This window comes from Triturus cristatus, chromosome 2_2, assembly GCF_964204655.1.
Source record: "Triturus cristatus chromosome 2_2, aTriCri1.1, whole genome shotgun sequence".
Lineage (NCBI taxonomy): Eukaryota > Metazoa > Chordata > Amphibia > Caudata > Salamandridae > Triturus > Triturus cristatus.
The window spans coordinates 207,177,445-207,202,187 of record NC_140582.1 but is presented as its reverse complement, the minus strand read 5'-3'; the positions used below and the strand labels follow the sequence as shown (position 1 = coordinate 207,202,187).

Genomic DNA, 24,743 nt, shown 5'->3' with positions numbered 1-24,743 from the left:
TTTTCAATGCAGTGATTGACCATGGGGGCGGTCAGTACTTTACACTTTATCCTGGATCGATGTTGGGAAATGCGATTTTTGATTGGTTGTGTAGTCTTCCCAATATACGCCAATGGACATGGACAGGTGATACAGTATACCACATTGTGGGTATTACAGTTTGTGAAGTCTTCATGTTTGATGTATTTTTCTCCATACGTGAATCTAGTTCCTTCTATGGTGCTGTCGCAGGAAGTGCAATTGCCACATTTTTTGTGTCCTTTTATGGGCGGAAGTGAGAGCATGGATCGTAGATTGATTTGTGGTTGCCTTATGGTCGTATTTGCTCGTACCAACTTCTCTCTGATGCTCATATTTTTCTTCAGGGCAAATATTGGAATCTGTGTGAAAGATGGTATACTGTTTATTGTGTGCCAGTTTTTCCTGATGATTTTTTGCATTTCTGTGGTCTGACCTGAGAAGGTGGTGACACATACAAGTGGTGTGGTTTTTTCCTCTTTCATGGTGGTGAGAAGCGCATCTCGTGGCGTGTACCATGCTCGCTTCAGCGCTCTTTTTAGTAGTTTTTTTGGGTAATTTCTCTCCACCAGTTTCTCTAGTAATGTTGTTGCGTTCTTGAAGTAGTCTTCTCTTTTGGTGCAGTTTCGCCTAATCCTTAAGAACTGGCTAAAGGGTAGGTTCTCTCGTAAATTTCTTTGATGAAAGCTGGAGAAATGCAGGAAGGTGTTTCTATCAGTAGTTTTTGTGTACAGTGTTGTATAGATGTGTCCCTCTTCGTGTTTGATAAGGAGGTCCAAGAAATTCATTTCCACGTTGCTGTGACTGACGGTGAATTGAATGTTCGGATTTCTATCATTCAGCCAAGTCACGAAATTCTCAAGTTGTTGTTTGTTGCCTCTCCACAATAAAAACACATCATCGATGTAACGACGCCATATTTTGATATGGCCGTCGTGTGGGTTATTGTTGAAAATCCATTTCTCTTCATAGAGGGCCATAAACATTATGGCCATCTCTGGGGCAAATGGACAACCCATCGCGGTGCCCATAATCTGGAGAAATTGAATATCATTAAAGGTGAAAAAATTATGCTTCAGGCATATTTCCGCTAGTTGTATTAAATAGATGGTGGGTACGTTGTGTGGCCTACTGCGTTTGTCCAAGAAAATTTGCATGGCTTCCAGACCTGCTTCTTGGGGGATGTTGGAGTATAAACTCACAATATCAAGGGTAACCAAGAGTTCTTTTTCCTCTTCAAACGGGAAATCCTCCAAAAAATTGATGGCTTGCGTCGTGTCTTTAATGTAGCTGGGAATACTGCAGACTAAAGGTTTTAAAAAGGTGTCCACATATTTTGCCGGTCTTTCAAGAATAGAGTTAACTCCCGAAATAATCGGGCGGCCTGGTGGATTATGAGAATCTTTATGCACCTTGGGGAGAACATACATTAAAGGTGTCCGGGGGTTCTTGTTTATTAAAAATTCTGCTTCTTTTTTGGATAGCCATCCTTCTTCCTCTCCAATGTGTATGATTGGAGTGAGTTTGTCCGTGATTTTTCTGTTCCAGGCTTCTTTTGTCTTCCGATAATATCTGGGATCGGCTAGTTGGCGCTCTACTTCTAACTCGTATTTTTCTCGGGGCCAGATGACAATTCCACCCCCTTTATCTGCCGGCTTTATGATAAGGTTTGTGTTTGCTTTTAGTTGTTCCAATGCCTTATTTTCATCTTTGGTGAGGTTCCATTTAGTGAAAGTTTTCTTTTTCTCAAGAATGTTCAGGTCTCGTAGTACATTTTTTTCAAAGGTTATGAGTTCTGTAGGCATGTTGTTGGTACTTGGGAAAAAAGTGGAGGGATTTTTCAAGCCTGAAAAATTTCGTGATGCCGTTGATTCGTTTTCGGAAAAAAAGATTTTTAACCTCATTTTACGAAACAGTTGGATTATTTCCATCTTGGTTTGGATCATGTCTGGTTTCACTGTGGGAATGAATGATAGACCCTTTTGTAATACTTGAATTTCATCCGTATTTAAGACGTAATCCGATAGATTATAAATACAGTCTTGTTCTCTCGTTACCACCGATGCACGTTCCTCCGGGTGGTGATCTCCCCCTGGTATTGGTTTGGGTGGGGGTTGAACCATCTGTTGGCCCGTGACCTGCCTCGTGGTCGATTGCTTCCTCTGTCTAAAAAAGGAGCAGGCTGGTAGAATGGTCTTTGTTGGTTATTTCTGAGTGTCGACGACCCCTCACTTTCACTCGATGTTCCAGAGGATGATGTGCCGTCGGAGAATGTGAGGAAACGTCTCTTGCTCCTCCCTCCGTATGTTCTCAGTGCTACGGTGTTTTGGGGTTGTTTGTAGAATTCTTTCTCCAGATAGGGGTAAACTCTAGTTTCAGCAAAGTTGGTTATGTCTTTTTGGAGTTTTATTCTTTTGGCATCTTCTGTGTTTTTTTTGAAAGTTGCGTTTTCCTTTTCCAATTTAGACAATAACGCTTGTGCGTTTTCTATTGCTGTGTTTGTAAGAAAAGCCTCTTCCAGTTCTTTAATTAGTTCTAGCTCCCTTTGGCTTAATCGTTCTGCTGTTTTGATGGAGTGAAACATCCAGTCTCTAGAGCATTTAGTTCCTATGTGGCTAAATCCTTCCAGGTATTCAGGTACGTCTGTAAATATAACCGGGATGTTTTTGACTTGAAGCCCGGATGGTATTGTACCGGCTCGTAGATGTTCCAAGAGGACTTCGCCGTGTAGAGCTGTCCTTATTTGTTTTTTCTTTAGTCTTGTTATTTTTTCTAATTCTGATTGTTGGGCAACGTTTGTGGAATTGTTGCCTAGATTGAATGTAGATGGACGTTTTAGAAGTTCTTCGATATCTTCCTCTCTGATACTCAGAGTTTTTGGTTCTATCATTTGGCCCGTTTGGCTTAAAAGCTGTGGTGACTGGGCGCCTTGTGTTCGTGTGTGTAAGTTCCACTAGGATGTTTGTTTCTGTGATGTGCGGGATTACATCACCACATTGACGTGTTCACAAGTTTTTCGTCACTACTATATCTCTTGTAACTAGGTGACGGGAGTTTTTGAGTTCTTCTAGGTAAGTGGTTCTACCTGAACCCTTGTAGGCTTGGTGCCTACTCAAAAGGCGAGTATATAATATGAGGGGGGATTCAATAAGGTTTTCAGAGGCCGGAATCTGGGTAATACTTATATAACAGTAAATACCTCTGACACCATGGATCACAATATCACTTTGATCTCAGCAGATCTATTTATTGACTGCGAGTTGAATATAATTTCATATCTTTAGTTGATTTGGTGAACACTTTCTCAATGTGACAAACATAAATCTCCAAATATTCACTTTTTCGACAATACAGTGTGACAACAAAACACATATATATCACAAATATAAATTTCTCAGTGTGACAATGAAATAAATTACACTTTTCCAACAAAACATTATAACGACGTACATAAATGTGCAAAATTGATACATAAATCGAAACAGTACTCAGATATCCTCTTTGTTAGATAGAGTGGCATATAAAGTCATTATTGCCTCCACGTTATATGATTGGTTTGGTCCTAGAATGTAATTAGAGAAAAATATATTTTCCCGAATTGAAGCTAGAGAGCGTTGACTAGATATTTGAGTTTGGCTCTTCCCGGGGCGTTATTGTATGGTTTTATCCCCAATATATTTTCATGTTCTGTTAGCCGACGCGTTTCGACCTTTCCTGCTGGGGAATGACATGGAGCACAACGCTTGGAAGGAGGTGGAATACCGGACTCACACTGAGATGCTGGGTACACCTGACTGGGCCTGTGTTAGTACAAGGTCCGCGACTACCCGAAGAGGGAGTTCGTTTCGGCTGGAGCCTGGAACAAAGGCCCAGCCAGCTGCCAGTCAAGGGAAGAACCGAGGACAGGAGGAGCCTGCCTCGGCGTCCCCACCCCGTAGGACGGATAGGCCACCGGAGGTGGTGGACCAGGAGTCTGCGGTGGGGGACGTTACCAACCTGGAGGACCTACCCATCCCGGCCGAGTGGCACGTGGAGGGAGGCCCGTCCAGGGAGGAATTCTGCCAGGGCCAGAGGGAGTGCCCTACCCTTGAGGGGCTGAGGCGACAGGCCGAAGCCCAGGCAGCAGGGAACGTTGAAGGGAACTACAGTGTTTACTGGGAGGATGGCCTCCTCTACAGTGAACCCAAGGCACCCCTACATGGATCGTCACGAGCCTTGGTAGTCCCTCAACGTTATCGAGCCTTCCTTCTGGAGTTGGCTCACGAGATACCATTGGCAGGACACCTGGGGCAAGACAAGACCTTCGCCCGTCTTGTCCCACACTTTTATTGGCCTCAGATGAAAGTGTCGTCCGATACCTACTGCCGGAGATGTGTGTCTTGCCAAGCCAGTGGGAAAACAGGGGTGAAGCTGAAAGCTCCCCTGGAACCACTTCCTGTCGTTAGCACCCCCTTTGAAAGGGTGGGCATCGACATTGTGGGTCCGTTAGATCCACCGACTACAGCTGGTCACAGGTTTATCCGGGTTCTGGTGGATCATGCCACACGGTACCCAGAGGCAATACCTCTGAGGACCATAACAGCACCTGTTGTGGCTAGGGCCCTGATGGGAATCTTTACCCGAGTGGGTTTTCCCAAGGAAGTTGTGTCCGACAGGGGGACCAACTTCATGTCAGCGTACATGCGGGCCATGTGGAAGGAGTGTGGAGTGACCTACCGGTTCACAACTCCTTACCACCCCCAGACCAATGGTCTGGTGGAGAGGTTTAACAAAACCTTGAAGGGCATGATCAGAAGTCTGCCTGAAAGCCTGCGGAGGAAATGGGACGTCCTCCTACCCCGTTTACTTTTTTCCTACAGGGAAGTGCCACAGAAGGGAGTGGGCTTCAGCCCCTTCGAGCTTCTGTACGGGCACCCTGTGCGTGGACCTCTCAACCTGGTGAGAGACGGATGGGAAAGAACTCCCAGAAAGCTTCCCCAGGATGTGGTGAGCTACATGCTGGCCTTCCGGAGCCAAATGGCTAAGTTGTGGAAGCAAGCTTCTGACAACTTGGAAGCCAGCCAAGCAGTAATGAAGGCGTGGTATGACCACAATGCTCACCCGGTGGAGTTGGAGCCTGGCCAGAAGGTGTGGGTGATCGAACCAGGAGAGCTTAGTGCCCTCCAGGATCGCTGGTCAGGACCCTTTGAGGTGTTGGAGAAGAAGGGTAAGGCTACCTACTTGGTGGACCTGAAGACCCCTCGTCAGCCCCTGCGGGTGCTGCATGCCAACCGCCTCAAACCCCACCACGAGAGGCCCGAAGTCATCTTGATGATGGTGACTGACGGAGGAGAGGACGTGGAAAGCGAGCCTCTCCCCGATTTGTTTGCGTCTCAAGAGAAGGATGGGTCGGTGGAGGGAGTGATTCTCTCCCCATCTCTAACTCCTGAACAGCAGGAGGACTGTCGCCAGGTCCTGGGGCAGTACTCTTCGTTGTTCTCCCTTGTCCCGGGTAGGACTCACCTGTGCGTCCATGACGTGGACACAGGAGACAGCCCACCTGTGAAGTCCAAGATCTACCGGATGTCAGACAAGGTGAAGGCCAGCATTCATAGTGAAGTCACTAAGATGCTGGAGCTAGGAGTGATCGAACCTTCTAGCAGCCCCTGGTCCAGTCCGGTGGTGTTAGTACCAAAAGCTGCACCACCGGGTGCCCAACCAGAACTGAGGTTCTGTGTGGACTATCGGGGACTGAATTCAGTGACCAAAACTGATGCTCATCCGATCCCTAGGGCGGATGAATTGATTGACCGGCTGGGAGCTGCCCAATATCTAAGTACCTTTGACCTTACTTCAGGGTACTGGCAGATCTCGTTGACTGATGGAGCAAGGGAAAGGTCAGCCTTCTCCACGCCCAATGGCCACTACCAGTTCTGTGTGATGCCCTTTGGGCTCAAGAACGCACCTGCCACGTTTCAGCGCCTGGTAAACCAGATCCTCACCGGAATGGAGAGTTTCTCTGCTGCTTATCTGGATGACATAGCCGTCTTCAGTAACAGCTGGGAGGATCACTTGCGTCACCTGCAAGCTGTTCTCCAGGCCCTGAGACAAGCTGGATTGACGATCAAGGCCAGCAAGTGCCAGATTGGGCAGGGGTCGGTAGTGTACCTTGGACACTTGGTGGGTAGGGGAGCGGTGCAACCCCTCCAGGCGAAGATCGAGGCCATCATGGCCTGGGAACCCCCCAAGACACAGACTGAGGTCCGAGCATTTTTGGGCCTCACGGGATACTACCGCCGCTTCGTGAAGGGGTACGGTACCATCGTAGCCCCCCTCACGGAGCTCACGTCCAAGAAACAACCTCGACGGGTAGTCTGGACGGAGGCTTGTCAGCAAGCCTTTGAGAGATTGAAGAAAGCCATGTGCGAGGCCCCGGTCTTAAGGGCCCCAGACTTTTCCAAGGAGTTCATTGTCCAGACAGATGCATCAGAACATGGCATTGGGGCAGTGTTATCGCAACTCAACGAAGAGGGTCTGGATCAACCCGTGGTCTTCCTATCCCGGAGACTACTTCCCAGGGAACAGAAGTGGAGTGCAATAGAGCGTGAAGCCTTTGCAGTGGTATGGGCTCTGAAGAAGTTGCGGCCATACCTGTTTGGCTCGCACTTCCTAGTTCAGACCGACCACAGACCCCTTCGTTGGCTGATGCAAATGAAGGGGGAGAATCCCAAGTTGTTGAGGTGGTCTATTTCCCTACAGGGAATGGACTTTCAGGTGGAACATCGGCCTGGAGTGGACCACGCCAATGCAGACGGTCTCTCAAGGTATTTCCGCCTTAGTGATGAGAACTCCCAAGGGGTTGGGTAGCTCTCCCCACTTTCAGCTGGGGGGGACGCGTGTTAGACCTGTCAGCCCTTTGGGTGGTCCCTCCTCATCATTATTTATTTTGTCCCACTTTTGCCTCAAACCCTGTTTGAATTTTTCCTTTTTGGGAACCACCAGACTTTTTAGTGTTGCTGCAGATTCAGGGAGCCATTTTATCTACCCCTGAAACTTCTGTCTGAGGGCCTGGAGCACAAAATGGTGGCCACCTGTGACATCACCAGCATCCACTGGAACCTACCAGCACCTTCCAGAACATTCCAGAACCCTGTGACAGTTGGAGGCGGTTTAGAATGTTGGGAAGCTAAGACAGAGAGTTGGCAGTTGGAGCTGGCAGTTGGCACCTGACTGGTGAAGAGTGAGCAGCAGAAACCTGAAGGAGGAAGGAGTGAAGCAGCAGGGGTGGAAACTTGTGCCTGGAGTGGGGTCCATAAACCCACCCTTGATACTAGTCCCTACTGACGGAGCCCAGCCGGGAGCCCTGTGTGGGAAGAAGCAAGAAAAACCATCCTAAGGACCTGGACAGCAGGAACAGGCCTTAGAAACAGAGAACAGCAAGATCCTGACCTGGAAACTGGTTTCCCTGGAGTCCGACGTCGAGTAGCTTGAGACCTGGAGCCCGAGGTGGAGAAGCGGCGCCGACTGGAAAGCGGACGTCGTACCCGGAGCCGCCAGAGGTCGAGAGAGGGCGCCGTCAGAGGTCGTGAGGAGTACCAGAGGTCGAGGAGGAAGTCACCCGAGGTCGAGTGAGCGGCGTCATCGGAGGAGTGAAGTCCGCCCTCCGGAGTCGCCGGAGACCGAGGTGAAGCGTGCCGGAGGTCGGGAGTGGAGATCGCACTCCGGAGTCGCCGGAACCTGAGAGAATCGTGCCGGAGGTCGGGAGTGGAGGTCGCACTCCGGAGTCGCCGGAAACCTAAGGAGAGGAGCACCGGAGGTCGGGAGTGAGGATCGCACTCCGGAGCCGCCGGAAGTCGACATCGAGTCAAGGCCGGCCGACGTCATCGAAGTTGAGGTCGCCATCGGACCGGAGCCGCCCGAAGTCGACATCGAGTAAAGACTGCCCGACGCCATCGAATCGGAGGTCGAGATCGAGCCGAGGCCGCCGACATCGAACCGGAACCGCCTACCGGCGTCGTCAGGAACTGACATTGTGCCGAGGCCGCCGACCTCGAATCGGAACCGCCTCACGGCGTCGACACGACTCCAGCGGCGTCGGAGCATCAGAAAAAGGGCAGTAAGTGGAGTGGAGGGCGCCTAAGGCCCTGTGGAGACCTGAGAGACTGCTCTAAGGGGCTAGGGAGGTGCTGGAACCAACCTGACTGTGCCAGGGGTGAGCTGGGACTAATCTAGAGAGGTTGTGTGGAGGGAGAGAGCCAGGTCTCTGGTATTCCCCCCTTGATCTACCTCAGTTTAGGCCTCAGCCTTGTCCAAGCCAGGGAGTAGACACCCTCAAGCCTTCCACATCTCCACAAGCTGTGCCTGGGCCAAATCAGCCCTTAGGAATTCAAAAGTGATCTGATTCTATGAGTGTCACTGTCAGCTTTTAAGTATTTATTAGGGGCACTGTATCTATTGTATTTAACCTATTTATTGCTTCACTGTATTTATTGGTCCACAGTATTTATTGATGCACAATATTTATTGGTTTACAGTATTTATTGCCTCAGAATATTTAATTGCCTGTATGTATTGCACTTATATTTATGCCTTCATTATTTATGATCACCCCTATTTATTGAATCATTAAGCCAGTATTTATTTGACCTGCACTATCTAAAAAGTTTGTATATTGTGATTGTTATTTATTTATCCAATCAGCAACTAAGAGAAAAAGAAGATAAAGAAAGATATTTTCATAATTTTTACGGTGTAGGGTCGTTTTTGGAACGGATGCACGCATGGTTATTGTTTGGGTATGTCGTATGCTTAGCACGGAGCCTGATTCCTGACCACTCGAGCCAAGCTACCACAGTGTGTTGAGGAGGACACCACCACCCTTCCAGTGTGGGAGTGTGTATTGCCAACAGGCACATTATGTGATAAATGTAAAAATAAGTAAGTAGACATCATTCTTCTACCCTAAATAGGAGTTGACACAGCTGAAGCCTAGGGTCTAAAGCCATATTCAACCTTGACTGAAAATCATTATTTTGGGTAAATTACTTAATCTCTCAATGCCTAAAATTGTAAATATATGAAACTGAATACAATTATAAATATGTGAAATGTAATGTAATTGTTCGACAAAAAATTATGTACTATACTTTATTACTTCCTAGCTTGGTTTATGCCATACTAACAAACATAATAAGCTACTTACAAACATAACTAGCTACATTTGGAATTGGAAGAAGGTTTCCAAGTGAGAGCCAATTGAATATTTGCTTTGGTAAATAAGCTTTTATCCATATAAGCGAGCTTAGATAGAGATAGGTGAGGGCTAATTAAAGTAAAGCTAGATACTTTAGTTGTATAGTTGTGTCCTCTAACGTTTTCAGTTAAGAACCAGTACTGGCTTGAAATACACTCAAGTACCCTAAAATGGTGGGGGGTTTTCAAAATCATTTGTTGAATGGCTTCCTCACTCAGTTATGGTAAAAGGAGATTCCTCAAGGAAGAACCAGGGTCACACTGATGAATTCATTTAGTGCTCCAGGATCATCATCATAGACATGCACCTCTAAATGCAAGGAGGAAGGGAAAGCTACAAGTCCTTTCTCTATCTGCAAACTGAATTTAGTTTCTTTGTAGGCTATGCTGTCCTCTACACAGTTATACCCTAGTTAGGTGTGATGCATGTCATTACCCTTCTTACTGAGGTGGTCCTCACATTGACTTCAGGAGCGTACAAATGTGTCTAAAATGACCAACTAACTCCGCTGCTTGTGTTACTTACTGTATTATTAAAAACAATCTCCCGTTTCAACCTGACAGCTGTGACTTAACAGCAAGTATCATTGCCCAGACCTTTTTGTCAATTTCCTCACGGCCTGAGCACCAACGTTCATTTAGTATCATCAAACGCCAGGAGACCATTATAGAGGATGTATACCAGCAAATTTGAGAGCATATCTGTTATATTTCAGGCATGTAAGGAGCCAGAGTTATGCGGTCTTCGGGAAAGCTTCCAAATAAAGGCTTCCAAGCTAAGCCACTGGTAATAAGTAGTCTGGAAATAAACAAGCTCTATGACAGAAAATCAAAAAGGTAGACGTGAGGGTACCAAATATTTTGTCTTGTAGGTGAAAAATAACATTTTGCACAAGACAAGTCAGTGGCCCACTTGGATCGGGCCTTAATCTCTGAAGCAGTATGAAGTGTCATAACTGGTCTCCCACATGAGTGTAAAATGACTTTAACCACAAGTCATTGATCCACTTTCACACCTCCCTCCTTGATGTGCTATACTAGCATCCTCCAACTCACATCTGAAACCATGTCAGTGCTCCATAATCATGTGCCATGCTGACCGATGTGGAAGCAGGAAGCTGAGATGTTGGCGGTGTGTATATAAGAATGTGTGTGGTCTAGAGCAGAGATCCCTTGCACCCACTCTAGCAGACACGTAGAAGGGTCAAATCTGGTGCAGAACAGCTAGATGCTTGACTCAGTGCTAGAGCTGTTCAGGTTGCTTCAATTCAGGGAGCTGAGTGCATGAGGCAGATCACCGGCAGTTCCACCAGCAGGCATTTCCAGTATTGCCACAATTGCTTAGCAGGCTGCCTCTTTCTCCAACAGCACAGAGCAACCACTGTGACATACTAAACACACTGTTACATCGCTGCTACGTCGCTGCTACATCGCCTCATCGCTCAATTAAACTATCATCCAGTGAGTGACTAGTATCACCAGCCACGAATGGGAGAAGGTGACAGTACTGTTCTACAAGTAACTGCAAGTTGAGCCACCGGGACAAGATAATACATATTGTCTGTTAACAACTTAGAAATCAGCATTCATCAAGTGTCAACTTAAAGCTGTTCAATTCAGAGTATGCCCTATGCTTGTTATTAAGAAAGGTTTTAAACTGGACTGCCAATCTTAGCTCCAAACTTACCTAAGCTACCGTGGATAGAAAAACAGTGGTTGCAGACTAGGGGAAAGTAGATATTTCATGCCACCCTCGCTTGTTAATTTCCTAGTTCTCTCATACTTATTGATTCAAACGTACCAGTAAAGATCTGATTTAATGAAAAACTCAGGAAGGTTCTGTATAGTATTTGTTCATAATACCTTACAGACATGGTTATTAAGAATAACGTTTCTCAAAATGCTCTTCGCAATCATCTGGAATGAGCAACCCAATAACTGATCTGAAATCTATTTTCACTTTGGAATCCCTTAAAAACAACCTCTACCACTGTGATTAACACTGAGCAGCCTTTAATCACAATTCCATCTGTGTAATACCCATTCAGGAGATCACAAGAAAACTAACGACATAAACTCTACCAATAGTCAAAACAAGCAATTAACCCAGAAACTCCTTCCAACAATATATTTAATCATAGAAGACCTAAACAACTGATTTGAGGATGCTCTGAATCAACCAAATCATCTTTGAATGTCTTTAAATAGATAACAGCACAAGCTATGGAAGAAATACAACTACACCAGCCCAGGTTATGATTCCAGATCCACTTCTTCCTCTCTTGGTTCTGTCTCAAAGTCCACTCCATCTAGGACCATGACACGTCAAACAACTTGCATCAGGCAAAGACGAAACATGTCAGGGTTTGACAGACTCGCTAGACTATTTTGATATATCTGTAGAGCTTAATAACCTTATTCTGAGTAATTCTTTTGTAATAAATCAAATCAACAATAAAAATTCTAGTACTTCAGGTTGTACCTATACATGTTTCTTCCGCCACAAGAGACGATCAACTAAACGAAACACCACACCTTCCAGAATTAATGGCTATAGGACAAATTAGCTTTATCTTATCACATACATCTGATGCGTTAATAAATCAAGACAACCTGATGAATATCAGCCCAACTCAAAAAAATGTTGGGCAATCTAAAACTATTTTGGTAAACTTATTCAAACTAACATCAAATAAATATGTACTCACTGCTCTTACAAATAATGTAGCTAACAAAATGTGGATTGCTGATCTGATTTAGCTGCTTCTAATAAAAATAGGCGACCAAGTAACTAAATCAAGAAAAACAATAGCTGAACAATAACTAATTTGGTTAACTTCTCTGATAAGTCATCCCATGATTTACTAACTCAGTTAACCTCGAGCCCACAATCAAACCAGTCTCCTCACGACTAACATCATGGGTCCAAGAGGGGGGTAGTGAGCTATAGTATTTCCATGCTCGCACACTCCCGCGATGACCTGGATCAGTCCTGCTCGGCCTGGATGTTGGGCCGAGCAGGACTGATCCAGGTCGATCGCGGGGGTGTGCGAGCATGGAAACTACCCCCCTCTCGGACCCATGATGTTAGTCGTACATTGTATACAAACTTTATTAGCCCCGGAATAGTAAGAAGGCTTTTCGGTAGAACTGTAAGTTTTACCATTTGATCTCCACAGGTTAGGGTGCGCCTCAGCGTGCGCATACCGCCGTGGGGGTCCACCTGGTCCTGAAGAATGCTTAGCCAACTGGGCATGACAAGCAGAAACATGTCGACCCTTTTTCTTTCTCACTAATTATAATTGGATGAGCTTGGGTTATCCTAACCAACCAGCTCTAGTCCATCTCACCTGTTTTCATTGGTCTTTGGTTTACCTTGATTAAATTAGTTGTTGGTTAAAACCATTACCCTTTTAATTCACACCCACCTTCCCATCCAAAAACCAGCTCCGCTGTAATTCAGGCGTCGCAGCACACCAGGGAGGCACTCGGCCTCCTTGGTGGGAACCCGATGATGAAGCATGTCACCAACTAGGTTGGTGAGTGAGGGTTCTTTTAACAAATTCTTTTGGTTGTTGCCCATGCTGTTGCTCTCCTTGTGTCCCCTTTTTCCCATTCAACCTCTTCACCATCATCATCACAGTCCTTACTCATAGAAGGCATGGGAGAATAATCCAATCCCGCAGGGAAAAAGAAGAGATAAAACCATGCTTGAGTGCATCTGACTTAAAAGAAGACAAAATGGTAAGCTCTGACTTTCTTGTATTGTCTTAGGTCTTTATGCTGAAGGGTGATCATGTTCCCTGCAGTTTGTTTGGAAATTTTTACATTAACTAAACTGGTCTGATGTAATCCACGCCACAGCTTTGTATTCAGAGCAGTGTCTGGTAGTGGATTTTCTGGATCACAGCAGAGTTTTCTCAAGGGCTATTCTCCCTTGAGGATCATTGGTCACTGAACCGTCCCCCTTCTTCCAGGGCGATGTGTATATCCTTTTGTACAAAAAAGGTGCCTGGGGTGCAGAAATATTCTGCAAATGTGTGGTAGTGCCTGATACACCCGTGTTGCAAGGATAAGCACTTCTGCCCGATAGGGCCATTGGCCATAAGTACCAGAATGTTTGATATCTCTGCTGGCAGCTGAGAAAAGATCAGAGTCTTCTAGAACCTCAATCAAAAGAAACTAGGTTAAGCTTTATTATTAATTTGCTTTGTTTAAAAGCTTGGTCTGTTAATAATGTTCACAATATGCTTGCATGGATTTTACATAAAAGGGTAAATTTCCAAATGTTTAATGATGATCAGATTTATGTTTGCAGAGAAGTCATTCGAGTGATTATCACTAATGATCCAACTTAACATTCATATGTGCTTGTCCCTACCATGCCCATAACATGCATAGTTTACATGCAATTTCCCCCATTTATTTTAGATTGTCATATAGCACAGCACTGCCAGCAAGGTAACAGTGTGCTTCACATATAACTAACTTTTGAGAAATTAAACAGTGTTTACCTCATTTGTGTATGTTTCACATGCTGTGTAATCATTCAGAAAATCAGTGACATATTTTTCATTTTTTTACCCACTGTGGCACCATACAAACACTTAGTAACCAACAAGGGGGACAATGACGGCTTGATAAAGGTCCACCGTACTTGCCCTGGGTAGAACAAGAAGACAAAAGAGGTACGGTGTTCCTGGGTGGCAAGTTGGCCACCTGGTGAGTACTCAGAGTGGTGGGGAGGTGGGAAATACCTCCTTTCGGAACTAGGACCCTCACACACCCAGCAAGCTAGGTGTCATGCTTCATCATAAGGGTCTGGTCCTCGCCGAGTCGGTTCTGCAATGCTCGACGGGCACCCATAAAGGGGCTCTTTATCGGAGATCTTTTGTTCCTTGCCGTATAGGTGCCATGGGTGTGGGGGGGGGGGGGCCTGGTAAGATGTGGTGTGTGGGTTAAAACAGGTAAGGGAATCCTCTATAAATATTTTTATTCTGGAGAGGTCACAACCTGATAAAAAAGTTAAAAGAAGAAGGAGGGCGACTATTTTGTTTTAATCTGACAAAGATTACGCTCTACCCCTTAGTGGTCAACATGTTTCTCGCCTATAAAATGTCTCTAATAGATCAGTTGGCGATTTCTCAGGACCTAGTGACTAAATGAAAACGATCTACAGTGTGTGGTGTGGTTCTATATACCACTTCTCTCGGTAGGATGCTCCCCCCGGAGAAAAGCAGCCAACCTCTTAAGGATTCAAGTGCTGCTTCATCGGACCGCAGCGGAGTATATGGACACTCAACGTAGTGTCGCTGCTCCCGCTCAGAGCAGTCCGGCTCACCTACCCGCTCCACTGCATCAGGAAGTGTGAGGGTCCTAGTTCCGAAAGGAGGTATTTCCCACCTCCCCACCACTCTGAGTACTCACCAGGTGGCCAACTTGCCACCCAGGAACACCATACCATACAAATACCCCAGGAACAGGCAGTGCATGAAAATAGCACTGAATGGGAGTATAAACCCCTAATTAACTTGGAACATTGGCAGCACATGGGCTGTCCTCTACCTGACATGCCTGAGGAAATGTATTGGCCATTTAGGTATATTTCTAAAATATTGGCAGACATTATAAATACAGGCTTTTACCAGCTGGATTACAATATTAAGTACATTCTTTTGGTTCACATTACTACGTGTGCTAATGTTTACTAAATATTACGTTAATTGCCTGCCATTTCTATGCTCTAATCTAGAGTTTATTAAAGATTAGTTATGTTATGTTGGTATTTCCTGAATTCACAGAAGCACAAAAGGGCCCACAGGCTACCTACACAGTTCTGAGGGTATGGGAGATCTAAACATGGGGCCAAAATTCTTTGCCTAAAAACACAAAGGCAGTTTTGGCAGGCCCAGGTTAGGATAAAATATGCTTTAAAGTGACTAATCTGTAGGGGAAGAGCTAAGAGAAGGGGGCTCTCCTTGTGCACAACACGTGGCAGAAATTTCAAACATGGTGTCATCCACTGGCACAATTTGCATTCACCTTACTGGTTGGAGTTTGGGTCTTTTTGAATTAGGTGAGTGGGTTACTAATTGGACAGTGTTTTCAAGCCTCTTCACAACATTTCATTGGGATGGTTGTTGTAAGGTTACTGCAGGACTCCCACCTCAACAAAAAAATGATTCAAGCATGTGAATCTATGAAAAATCCAATGCTGGAAAAAGCTGCCATCCATTTGCAGCCCTTCCACCATCAAATAACCATCTGCAGCAGGGGAGTTTGATGCTGGGTCTTTGTTGTCCTTTTAAAGACTAATGAAAGCATTTGACTTCCAGGCTTAATGTTTTGAAAAAGAAATGAAATACAGATAGAAAAGTCTGTACTTTGTATGGTCAAAGCTGATGTATGTAAAGTAAAGTAAATGATTGTACACAGCTACCACATCACCTGAAAACTACCCTCTACCATGCTTCCATTTTCAACACGAAAGATTAAAGATATGCACAAAAACTGAAAGTACAAATTGTTTCATCATCTCGTAGTGATTAATATTTATATGCTTTGGTCAACCCGGTTGTCCAACCCTTTACAAAGCACCTTTGTACATGCAGGGAAATGGTTTATTGGCAGCAGGAAATCACCACTGGAACAACAGGTGTGACATACCAATAGCTAGTAAAACTGGTATTGTGACCACCACAAAAAAGGAGCACCAAATTAGGAATGAAAAGCTAAATGGGAATGAAAAGCAGTAGCTTTCTACAAGGTGTAAAATAGTCTATTACTGGATAAGACATACATAAAGGCAGAGTGCATAAACATAAAAATTAAGCTATGATGAAACAGCCGGCTGCTTACCTCGTAGCATTCACAGTAATTCTTGAGGCACCCTGATCGCTTGCAGTTACAGCCCTTGCTGTGCCGTCTATCAGACTCTCCTTCCTTTCCTTTACCTATTTTAGGTTTGAAAGCTTCTGGGTTCCTATCAAGACACGCCTGTTAGGGGAAAAAAAAAAGAACAATGATCATGGTACATGTAGTGTCCACAGCATAGGTATAAATGAAATGAAAATGCTTAAAATAAATCAGATCTCACAAGCCCTCCTCCCAGTCAACATACCTTCTTCTGCAATTCCCCCTTCTCATTTTATCCCACTCGCCTGCAAGTGGAGGTCTCATAATAGTTTGACTGGTGCTCAGTGAAACACATTTATTTGATAAAATCGTATTTTTCATCTTGTTACTTTGCTCAGCCACATTCTGGCTCACGTTTAGAAGTCCAATAGTTAGATCTGATCTTTTCCAACAGGAAAAAAAATCACCTTTACCTTTATTGCTTTTTGCCTCTCGTTTTCATGCTCCAGATTGTTGTAGCAGTTTGTACAGTTGCAGTTGTTGCAGAACTCCCCGTTGGCAAAGCAATCGCAATACCTGAAGTGTTGGAGCCAGAGAATGCCAAATTAAAGAAAGCAGTCGAGACAGAGTGGTGCAAGCCTAAGTGACAGTAATTATGATTACTCAATCACTGAGTTTTAAAGTAAGTCTAGAAACACGTCAAATTGAAAAAAGAAGGTGGTAGGGATGCCAAAACAAGTCTGACGTAGTAAGGTTGATTGATGATCATAACCCACAAGCCACAACTAGAAATAAGTAGCAAAAGGTCACCAATGATACCATCCCAAAATTTTACCTGCACGGTTTCCCTTAAAATATGAGATTATAAAGACCTAATGGATGAGAAATATTTCTGCTCTGAGAAAATCTATTTTAGTTAGCCACAGTAAACTGGCATTGGATTTAACCCATCTATTTAATTTGAATTAATTTAGAAAAATTCTATTGATTATTAACAAAATAAAAAATAGAATGCTACCAGAAATGATTACCTTTCAATTGCATTCTAAGAGGGAAACTGTTTAAATCGCCCTCTGAAAGGGCTCTGCATAGGAAGACCGACCTTAATGATGGCAGAAAATAAGTAACAAGTTGAATACCTTGTTACCTTAATATGAATGGCGCTACCTCAGAAGAGGAGGGAGGACAGGTGAGGGATCTCTGGGAAGATATAGTATCCACCACAAGAAAAATTTTACTTACCCTGTAAGCATCTGTTTGTTGCATGAAGTTCTGTAGATTCCCATGCTGTGAATACTCCTTCCATCTAGTGTTGGCCTCAGAAGTGCGCAAGGTGTTTTTCTTCGAAGCAGTATTTTGAGTCTCGAGGCAACGTGACTCCTCCTCTTGTTGATAAAGAGCATGGTCATCGACTTCACTGTTAGATTGTTTTTCCCACACTGTGGGTGAAGATGGAATATGAAGCGAAGTATGTCCATGAAAAAGAGGAAAATAAGATGGTGAAGAAGACTACAAATGTCCACAGGTGTCCGGGAAAGAGGGTGGGCACATTTGAATCTAAAGCACTACAAGCCATGAAGAGATGCTTAAAGGGTAAGTAATATTATCTGTGTGGCTGTAGATACACATGCTGTGCACAGACTGTAAAGCAGTCCTCCCAAACAGCAGAGACTAGCCTGTGAATGTTGTAGTGGACTGAAAAAGAAAGTGTGCAAAGCATTTTGTGAAACTGTGAGGTGTGAACCAAGTAGCTGCTTGTATATGTCAACTATTGGGATGTTCCCCCAGGAAGGACATAGCAGATCCTTTCTTCCGAGTGGAGTGAGCTCTAGGAAGAGTGGGAAAAGTCCTCTTACCTTTAGAATAGTTATGGTTTAGTTCTATCAATGTAATACACAAGGGCTCGCTTTACGACCAAAGTATGGAGAGCCCGTTGTGCAACAGAATCAGGTTGAGAGAAAAAGACTGGAAGTTCAACAGGTTTAAGGGAGATAACCCCTCAGGGAGAAATGTGGTATTGGTAGGAAGGACAACCCTATTCCTATGTACTTGGAGGAATGTTTTTTCTAGGGTTAATGCCTGCAGCTCACTGACAAGTCTGAGAAAAGTGACAGCAATAAGAAATGACACCCTCCAAGAAAGGAAGTGAGAGGGGCAGGAGTGGAGGAGCTCAAATGGAGGACCCATGAGCCTTGAAAGTACAATGCTGAGGTTCCACATTGGGGCCGGAGGAACCAGAGAAGGAATGACCATTTTGAGACCCTCCATGAATGCTTTAATGACTGGAATCCTGAAGGTAGGCAGCCACAGCTGCCAAGTGAAGATGTATGGAGGGGAAGGCTAGACCAGAAACCTGCAAATGTAATAGGTAAGAAACAATATCCTGCACTGTGGCTTCAAAAAGATCAACTTTTTTTGAGTGACAGTGACAGACAAATCTTTTCCACTTTGCCACATAGCAGGCCCTGGTGGTAGGTCTGCACGCTTCACTAAGAACGCTCATGCAGTCTGGAGGAAGGTTAAGGTATCCAAATGCTACAATCTCAGGAGCCAGATCGCAAGGTTGAGTATACCGGGATCTGGGTACCTGATTTCTAAATGTTTCTGCATGAGGTCTGGCCTGTTGGAACCAGAGAAAGTCTGAGTCGTGAACTATAGCTGGCAAGCCCATGTGGGAGCCACAAGGATGAGCGTGAGGGACGCCTGAAGAAGCCTACGCACCACAAATGGAGGGAGAGGTGGAAAAGTGTAAGCACATATCCAGCTCATCCATAGTGCATTGCCCATGGACTGTGGTAACCTGAAGGTAAAGTTTGGGCATTCAGTGTTATCGGCGGTTATTTTATTTATTCAAAGATTTATATAGCGCGAACATGACCCATGGGTATCAGAGCGCTTAACAAGTACATAGTGTTAAACAAAAAACTAAATTACAACAAACGAATCATGAGGACACAATGAAGATAGGATAAACAAGGTCAATGCAAAGTACTTGGATTAGACAGTGTTACTTTGAGAAAGTTATAGGCAAATACTAAAACAGTGTACAATAAATATTAGATCTCAGCAAGTAAGCACTTACTATAATGCAACAAATCAGGCACAGAGTTGTTATGATAGAGCTAGATGGAGGGAGCAAAGTCATAGCTAATGGAAAAAGGTAAGAATGAACTGGATGGCAGCAAGGGCTAAGGGGCGATGAGGATTGAGTTCAGTCGAGAGCTATGGTAAGAATTTGGTCATAAGGAAGATCTATACTTCCTTCTTGAAGCCAGAGGTAGAGCTAATTCGTCTGATGTTTTGTGGTGGAGGGCTTTGTGAGTAATACAAGCCAGTTTAAGTTGAATTCTGGCTTTGAATTAAAGCCAGTTCAGAGCCTTCAGATGAGGAGATGTGGTCAAATTTCTTTTGATCCTGATAAGGGCATTGCTGCAGCGTTGAGGCTCGTTTTTAGGGGACCTGCGGAGCTCTTGGGTAAATTGAAAGTGTAGTGTAACCATACATGATTCTAGAGATGACTAAGGATTGTACTGCTTTTTTAAGGTCAGTAGATGAAATGAATAGTTTCAATTTCCTGAGAGAGCTCACGTGAAAGCAGGCGCTTTTGATCATAGAGTTGATGTGAGTTTGCATGTTTAAGTTCTTGTCAAGAGTAATACCAAGAGATTTGTAGGAGTCAACCAGGACAGGAGTGCAGTTTAGAGAAGTGATTGACTTGGTCCATTTCTTAACATCGGCGGAGGTATTGGGCAGAGAAATCAAGAGGAATTCATCCTTTGACTTGATCTCCTCCAGAGATGAGCTCTTCGTGTAAATCTGGGTATCACCCGCATACATGTGGTAGGATGTGTTAGTACCCTGGAGAGTTTCAGTGAGTAGTTTGACATAAAGAAGTGAAGGGGAGAGAGTAAAGCCTTGCGGAACACCAATCGAGAAAGAGGAAGGTATGGCTAAATCATGATTGACCAGAAGTCTTTGGGTTCTGTTCTGCAAGAAAGATCTGAACCAGTCCAGCACTATACCTGAAAGCCCCATCCTGTTTTTGAGTCTAGTAGTATTTTGTGGTTAACAGTGTCATATGCGGAAGACAAGTGGAGGCGAACTAGTAGGCAGGTTTCGTTCTGATCAAGTGTAAATTGGGCGTCGTCCACTATATGAAGAATTGCAGATTCAGTATTGTGACCAGGTCTAAACCCAGATTGACAGTCATCAAGCAAATTGAATTTCTGGATGTGTTGGCTCAACTGTTGTTGCACGCAATTTTCTAGTACTTTGGCTAAAAGAAGAATGTTGGTGAAAGGCCTAAAATTGTTTGGGTCGGCAGGATTCCTGGTCAGTTTTTTTTAAGATGGGAAGGACTTGACCAGTATTGAGGCAGTATGGTAAGGGACCTTGAGATAAGGAAGCACTGATTATGTTGGTACAGCTGGGGACGATACATTGGTGGAGTAACAGAAGGCATTTGGATGGAAGGGGATCATTGTAGTAATTATTAGGATTAATGGACAATATAGTTCTAGCAATGTCATTGTAGTCATAAAGCATAAAGTCCGACAATTGTGCTTCGTTTTTGGAATTTGGCAGAGGAGGGTATAGTGGTTCGAGAGGAGCAATATGCGAGTGGGAAAGTGCATCAGCAGCTGTCAAGAGTTCGATTTCCAGGGTGTTGGCTTTGGATGAGAGAAAGGAGGAGAATTCCTTGCAGCTGATTTGGGCTATAGCTGATTCATGTGAGGTTTCAGCAAGCCTGTTCGATTGATGCTTTATCAAATCAAAGAGTTTACCTGGTCTATTTTTGGCAATGTAAAGTTCAGTACTAAAGAAATCTTTTTTTGATCTGAAAATGGTTTTGTTGTAGGAGTTTCTGGTCTTTCTTAGAAGCTGTAAATGGGATGATCTGGGGTGATGCCTCCATTTCCTTTCAGCGAGTCTGAGGTTTCTCCTTTTTTCATTTAGCGATCCATTGAACCATTGATTTTTATCTTTATCATAAATTCTTTTCAATTTTTGAGGAGCAATGGAGCTGATTATGTTAAGACACTGTAGAGTTATAGTGATCAGTGAGATCATTCACATTACCCAAATTGTCTGATGGGTTAAGCTCCCTCTCAAAACGTGCAAATATATTTCCATTGTTTAAATATTTGGTGTCCTGTACCCAATGTTTATTTTTGAGCGGTTGCAAGTTTTTTTTTAATGAAAGATATTTTAAAGGTTTTGGTGTGGTGGTCCGACCAATCACATGGATCAATTGAGCTTAATTTAACAACGTGGTCTCTGGAGATGATCCAATCTAAGGTAGCACCTTCTGTATGAGTAGGGAGAGAGCAGGATTGTGTGAAGGATAGGTCCTCCAGGAAATCTTTAAGGATGTTGATTGAATTGTCTTTAGAGTTATCCCAATGTAAATTAAAGTCACCAAGAAATAGATCATTAGAACGAAAAGACGAATTAGCTGTGATGATCTCCATTACATGGCCCATAGACAGAGTTCCTGCCAGGGGGATGGTAAAATGTGTGAAGTTTGCAATTTTGATTGTCTGTAGTGTTAACGGAAAGAGAGGGGTATTCACAAGAATCCATAGTGTCGGTGTGTAAGGGAATAAATTGGAGGTCAGAGCGGTGAATGCAGGCAATACCGTTCCCTATTTTGTTTATTCTGTCAAGCTTTATGATGTTGTAGTTGGGAGGAACAAATAGATCAAAGCAAGGGGAAGACGATTTGGTAAGCCAAGATTCAGTTAGAATTGCCACATCAATTTCACGGTTAATGATGAGATTAGGAATGACGGAGGTGTGTTTCAAAGCAGAGCGACAGTTGCTTAGCAGACACAGTAGAGGTTTCATAGTGATAGCATGATGTGCATCTTCATTGAATGAGCATAAAGAAAGTTTTTTTTAGATCATTAAAGTTGATCTTTTTGTTATTTGGAGCCGAGGTTCTGTTGGAGTTAAAAGGGAGGGAGCTTATTGTTTTGTTTCCAGTACTGAGGCCAGAGGCCGATTCATAGGAGAGTAGTAAGGCTTGAGTTTCATCATCCGAAAGGTATGTAAGCTGATTGCGTGGGTGATGAAGCCTATTAGAAAGGGCCACAGGAGTAGGCTTTAGTTTGGATTGGAGCTCAAGAAGAAAATCTTGAATAATATTGATTTTGGAGAGAAGTTTCTGTAAGCGGAGTAATTTTCTTCATTTCCATTAGTGTGTTTTGAAGGTCATAAGCTAGATTGTCTGATTGGGATTTAAGTGTGTCAGTACAATTAAGAGGAGAGTGCGATGGAGGGGATGAGAGCAAGAACCCTGGTATAATGGTAATGGGTGGCACAGGATCAGTGTGTAAAGGATACAGTATCACATCAATGTTCTTTAATCAAGGGTATGATTGAGAAGACTTTGTGGGAGATATGGTTGCAAACAGGTCTATTTTCGGAAAGCTCCACATACCAATGGAGGAGGGGGATCCATGTAGGTCAAGTAGAACACCACAACGGTGTCGACCCTACAGCCACACATGCCTAAAACATATTGCTACCGAATGCAAGTTACTTTTTCACACAGAGACACTCCTAACGGGAGATTCCTGACCTTATGAACGAGTCTCAAAGCAATACCCAACAGAAACTCTGATTGGTGCCCATTAAATAAGGAATTCACGTTATATAGCCCTAGCAAAGTATCAATCACTTCATGCATGTCCTTCTTTTCTTCCTAAGGTGGTTACTGCCTTTCACATCGGGCAGTCCATTACCTTGCCCACCTTCTTTCCGCCTCCGCATCCCTCGAAAGAGGAAGAGAGGCTCCACCGTCTGGACCCAAAACGTGCGCTCTCCTTTCATCTGGACAGCACAAAACAGTTCCGGGTGGACGACCAACTCTTTGTTGGCTACGTGGGCACTAAGAAGGAACGGGCAGTGCACAAGCGGACCATCTCTCGGTGGGTAGTTTTGTGCATTAAGGTTTGCTATTCCTTGGCTAAAAAGGATCCTCCTGTGGGACTGCGCGCCCATTCCACTCGGGCCAAAGCGGCTACTACTGCCCTGGGATGGGGAGTCCCTCTGCATGACATTAGTCAGGCAGCTACGTGGGTCTCGCTGCACACGTTTGCCAAGCATTACTGCCTGGACAGCCAAGTCCAGAGAGACGGCTTCTTTGGCCGTTCCGTTCTACAGGACTTCCTGGTGTGATCTTGGTTTGCAGACCCACCACCGGGGTTGGTATTGCTGGGGTATCTATTCTAAGGTAAGGTATCTAACTAACGTGTTTCTTTCAGATGCACAAGTTACTTACCTTCGGTAATGATAGATCTGTAAGAAACATTAGTTAGTTAGATTCCTTACCTCCCCTCTCATCCTCCCCGTTCTGCGAACCGATATCTAGGGTTAAGGTCATCCCTTTCAGGGCCCTAGTTTCATGGCACCAGTGTCGGTTTCTTGCATGGCTCTGCATTCCTGGCGCGGAAAGCTATGTACAGAACTGACGTCAGCGCGCAAGGGTGGCGTCTAAGTACTCCGACGACGTCATTCTGGCGATCATGACGCCGACAACGGACGCGGAGCCGCAGACTACGCCTACCGACGCGCAGGGGTACTGCTGACGAAAAATCTTTCGGATTCAGCCTGACGCCTGGGGATATTCTAAGGTAAGGAATCTAAGGTAAGGAATCTAACTAACGTGTTTCTTTCAGATAGGGAACGTTTCTGGCCACCCCTTTTGTTTTTGTTGCTGGGATTCTACACCTTTCTGCCCCTAAAAAGTCTCTATGTTTAGGGATGAAACATGTTGGCTGTGCCTTGTCCCTGCTTTTAAAGTGCAAGAAAAGAAGATAAAAGAATAATTTTCAGAAAGGACTCTATGTTTCTTGATGTCTAATTCTTGTGTTGCAATGTTGTTGTAACTCTGCTCTTCTGTCATTGAAAAGTTATTTTTCCTATGTGTAAAAAGCTTTTTTGTTTGTGTATGCTCCTCGCCTTCTTTTGCAATCTGTTAATTTTAGGGTCTTTTCGGCCCTAGGAGTGAGCACCTATTGACTGTGGGAACTATACAGAGTTTGTCAAAACTATATAACAATTGTTCTGGTAATATTTTGTTTACCTGGACACAGCTGGTTGAGTGCATTAGAAACATACATGGCCCTCGGAGTGCACATGTTTCTAAGTCCAAGGTACTTCCTCGGCCAAAGCTCAGCAAATCTTAATCGTAAAAGGTGTCTCAACTTTAAATAGTAGGCTTGGTCACCGCCTTGACTTTCTTGGCCCTTGTGAAGCCTATAAAATAAAAGGCTGGTCAACCACCTGCTCTGATGTCAAATGATCAACGCAGTAAGAGACAACTACCCTAGGGTTCAGCCAGTGCAGCTGCTCCTCTTCCTGGGAAGGATGAGAAAGCAGAACTAAAGATACAAGTGTGATAGACTGGTCTATTGCAAATAGTTGCATGTGTGCTAAACAATCTTGTCAGGGTAAAAGACAGTAAATATTGGCTGGACCAACAGAGCCTGCCACACTCTGACCCCACAGGCCAAAGTAATCATCACCAGGAAGACACTACTGAAGGTTGAGAGACTATCACAGCCATTGCACATTGAACGGTGATGCAATGAGAAAAGACAGAACTGGAAATACACAGCAAACCTTATAAGGAA

At 44.4% G+C, this 24,743-nt stretch overlaps 1 protein-coding gene across 7 annotated transcripts in view; it reads right to left on the bottom strand.

Moving 5' to 3' along the window:
• LIN54 (lin-54 DREAM MuvB core complex component) overlaps window positions 1-24,743 on the bottom strand; it is a 497,293-nt gene that overhangs the window by 101,845 nt on the left and 370,705 nt on the right. For all 7 annotated transcript variants that reach the window (XM_085641194.1, XM_085641196.1, XM_085641198.1 and 4 more), the window contains 2 exons: window positions 16,578-16,680; window positions 16,108-16,245 (listed from right to left, as the gene is read on the bottom strand). In XM_085641194.1, the coding sequence (XP_085497320.1) occupies window positions 16,108-16,245; window positions 16,578-16,680 (241 nt within the window). The remainder of the gene's footprint in view (window positions 1-16,107; window positions 16,246-16,577; window positions 16,681-24,743) is intronic.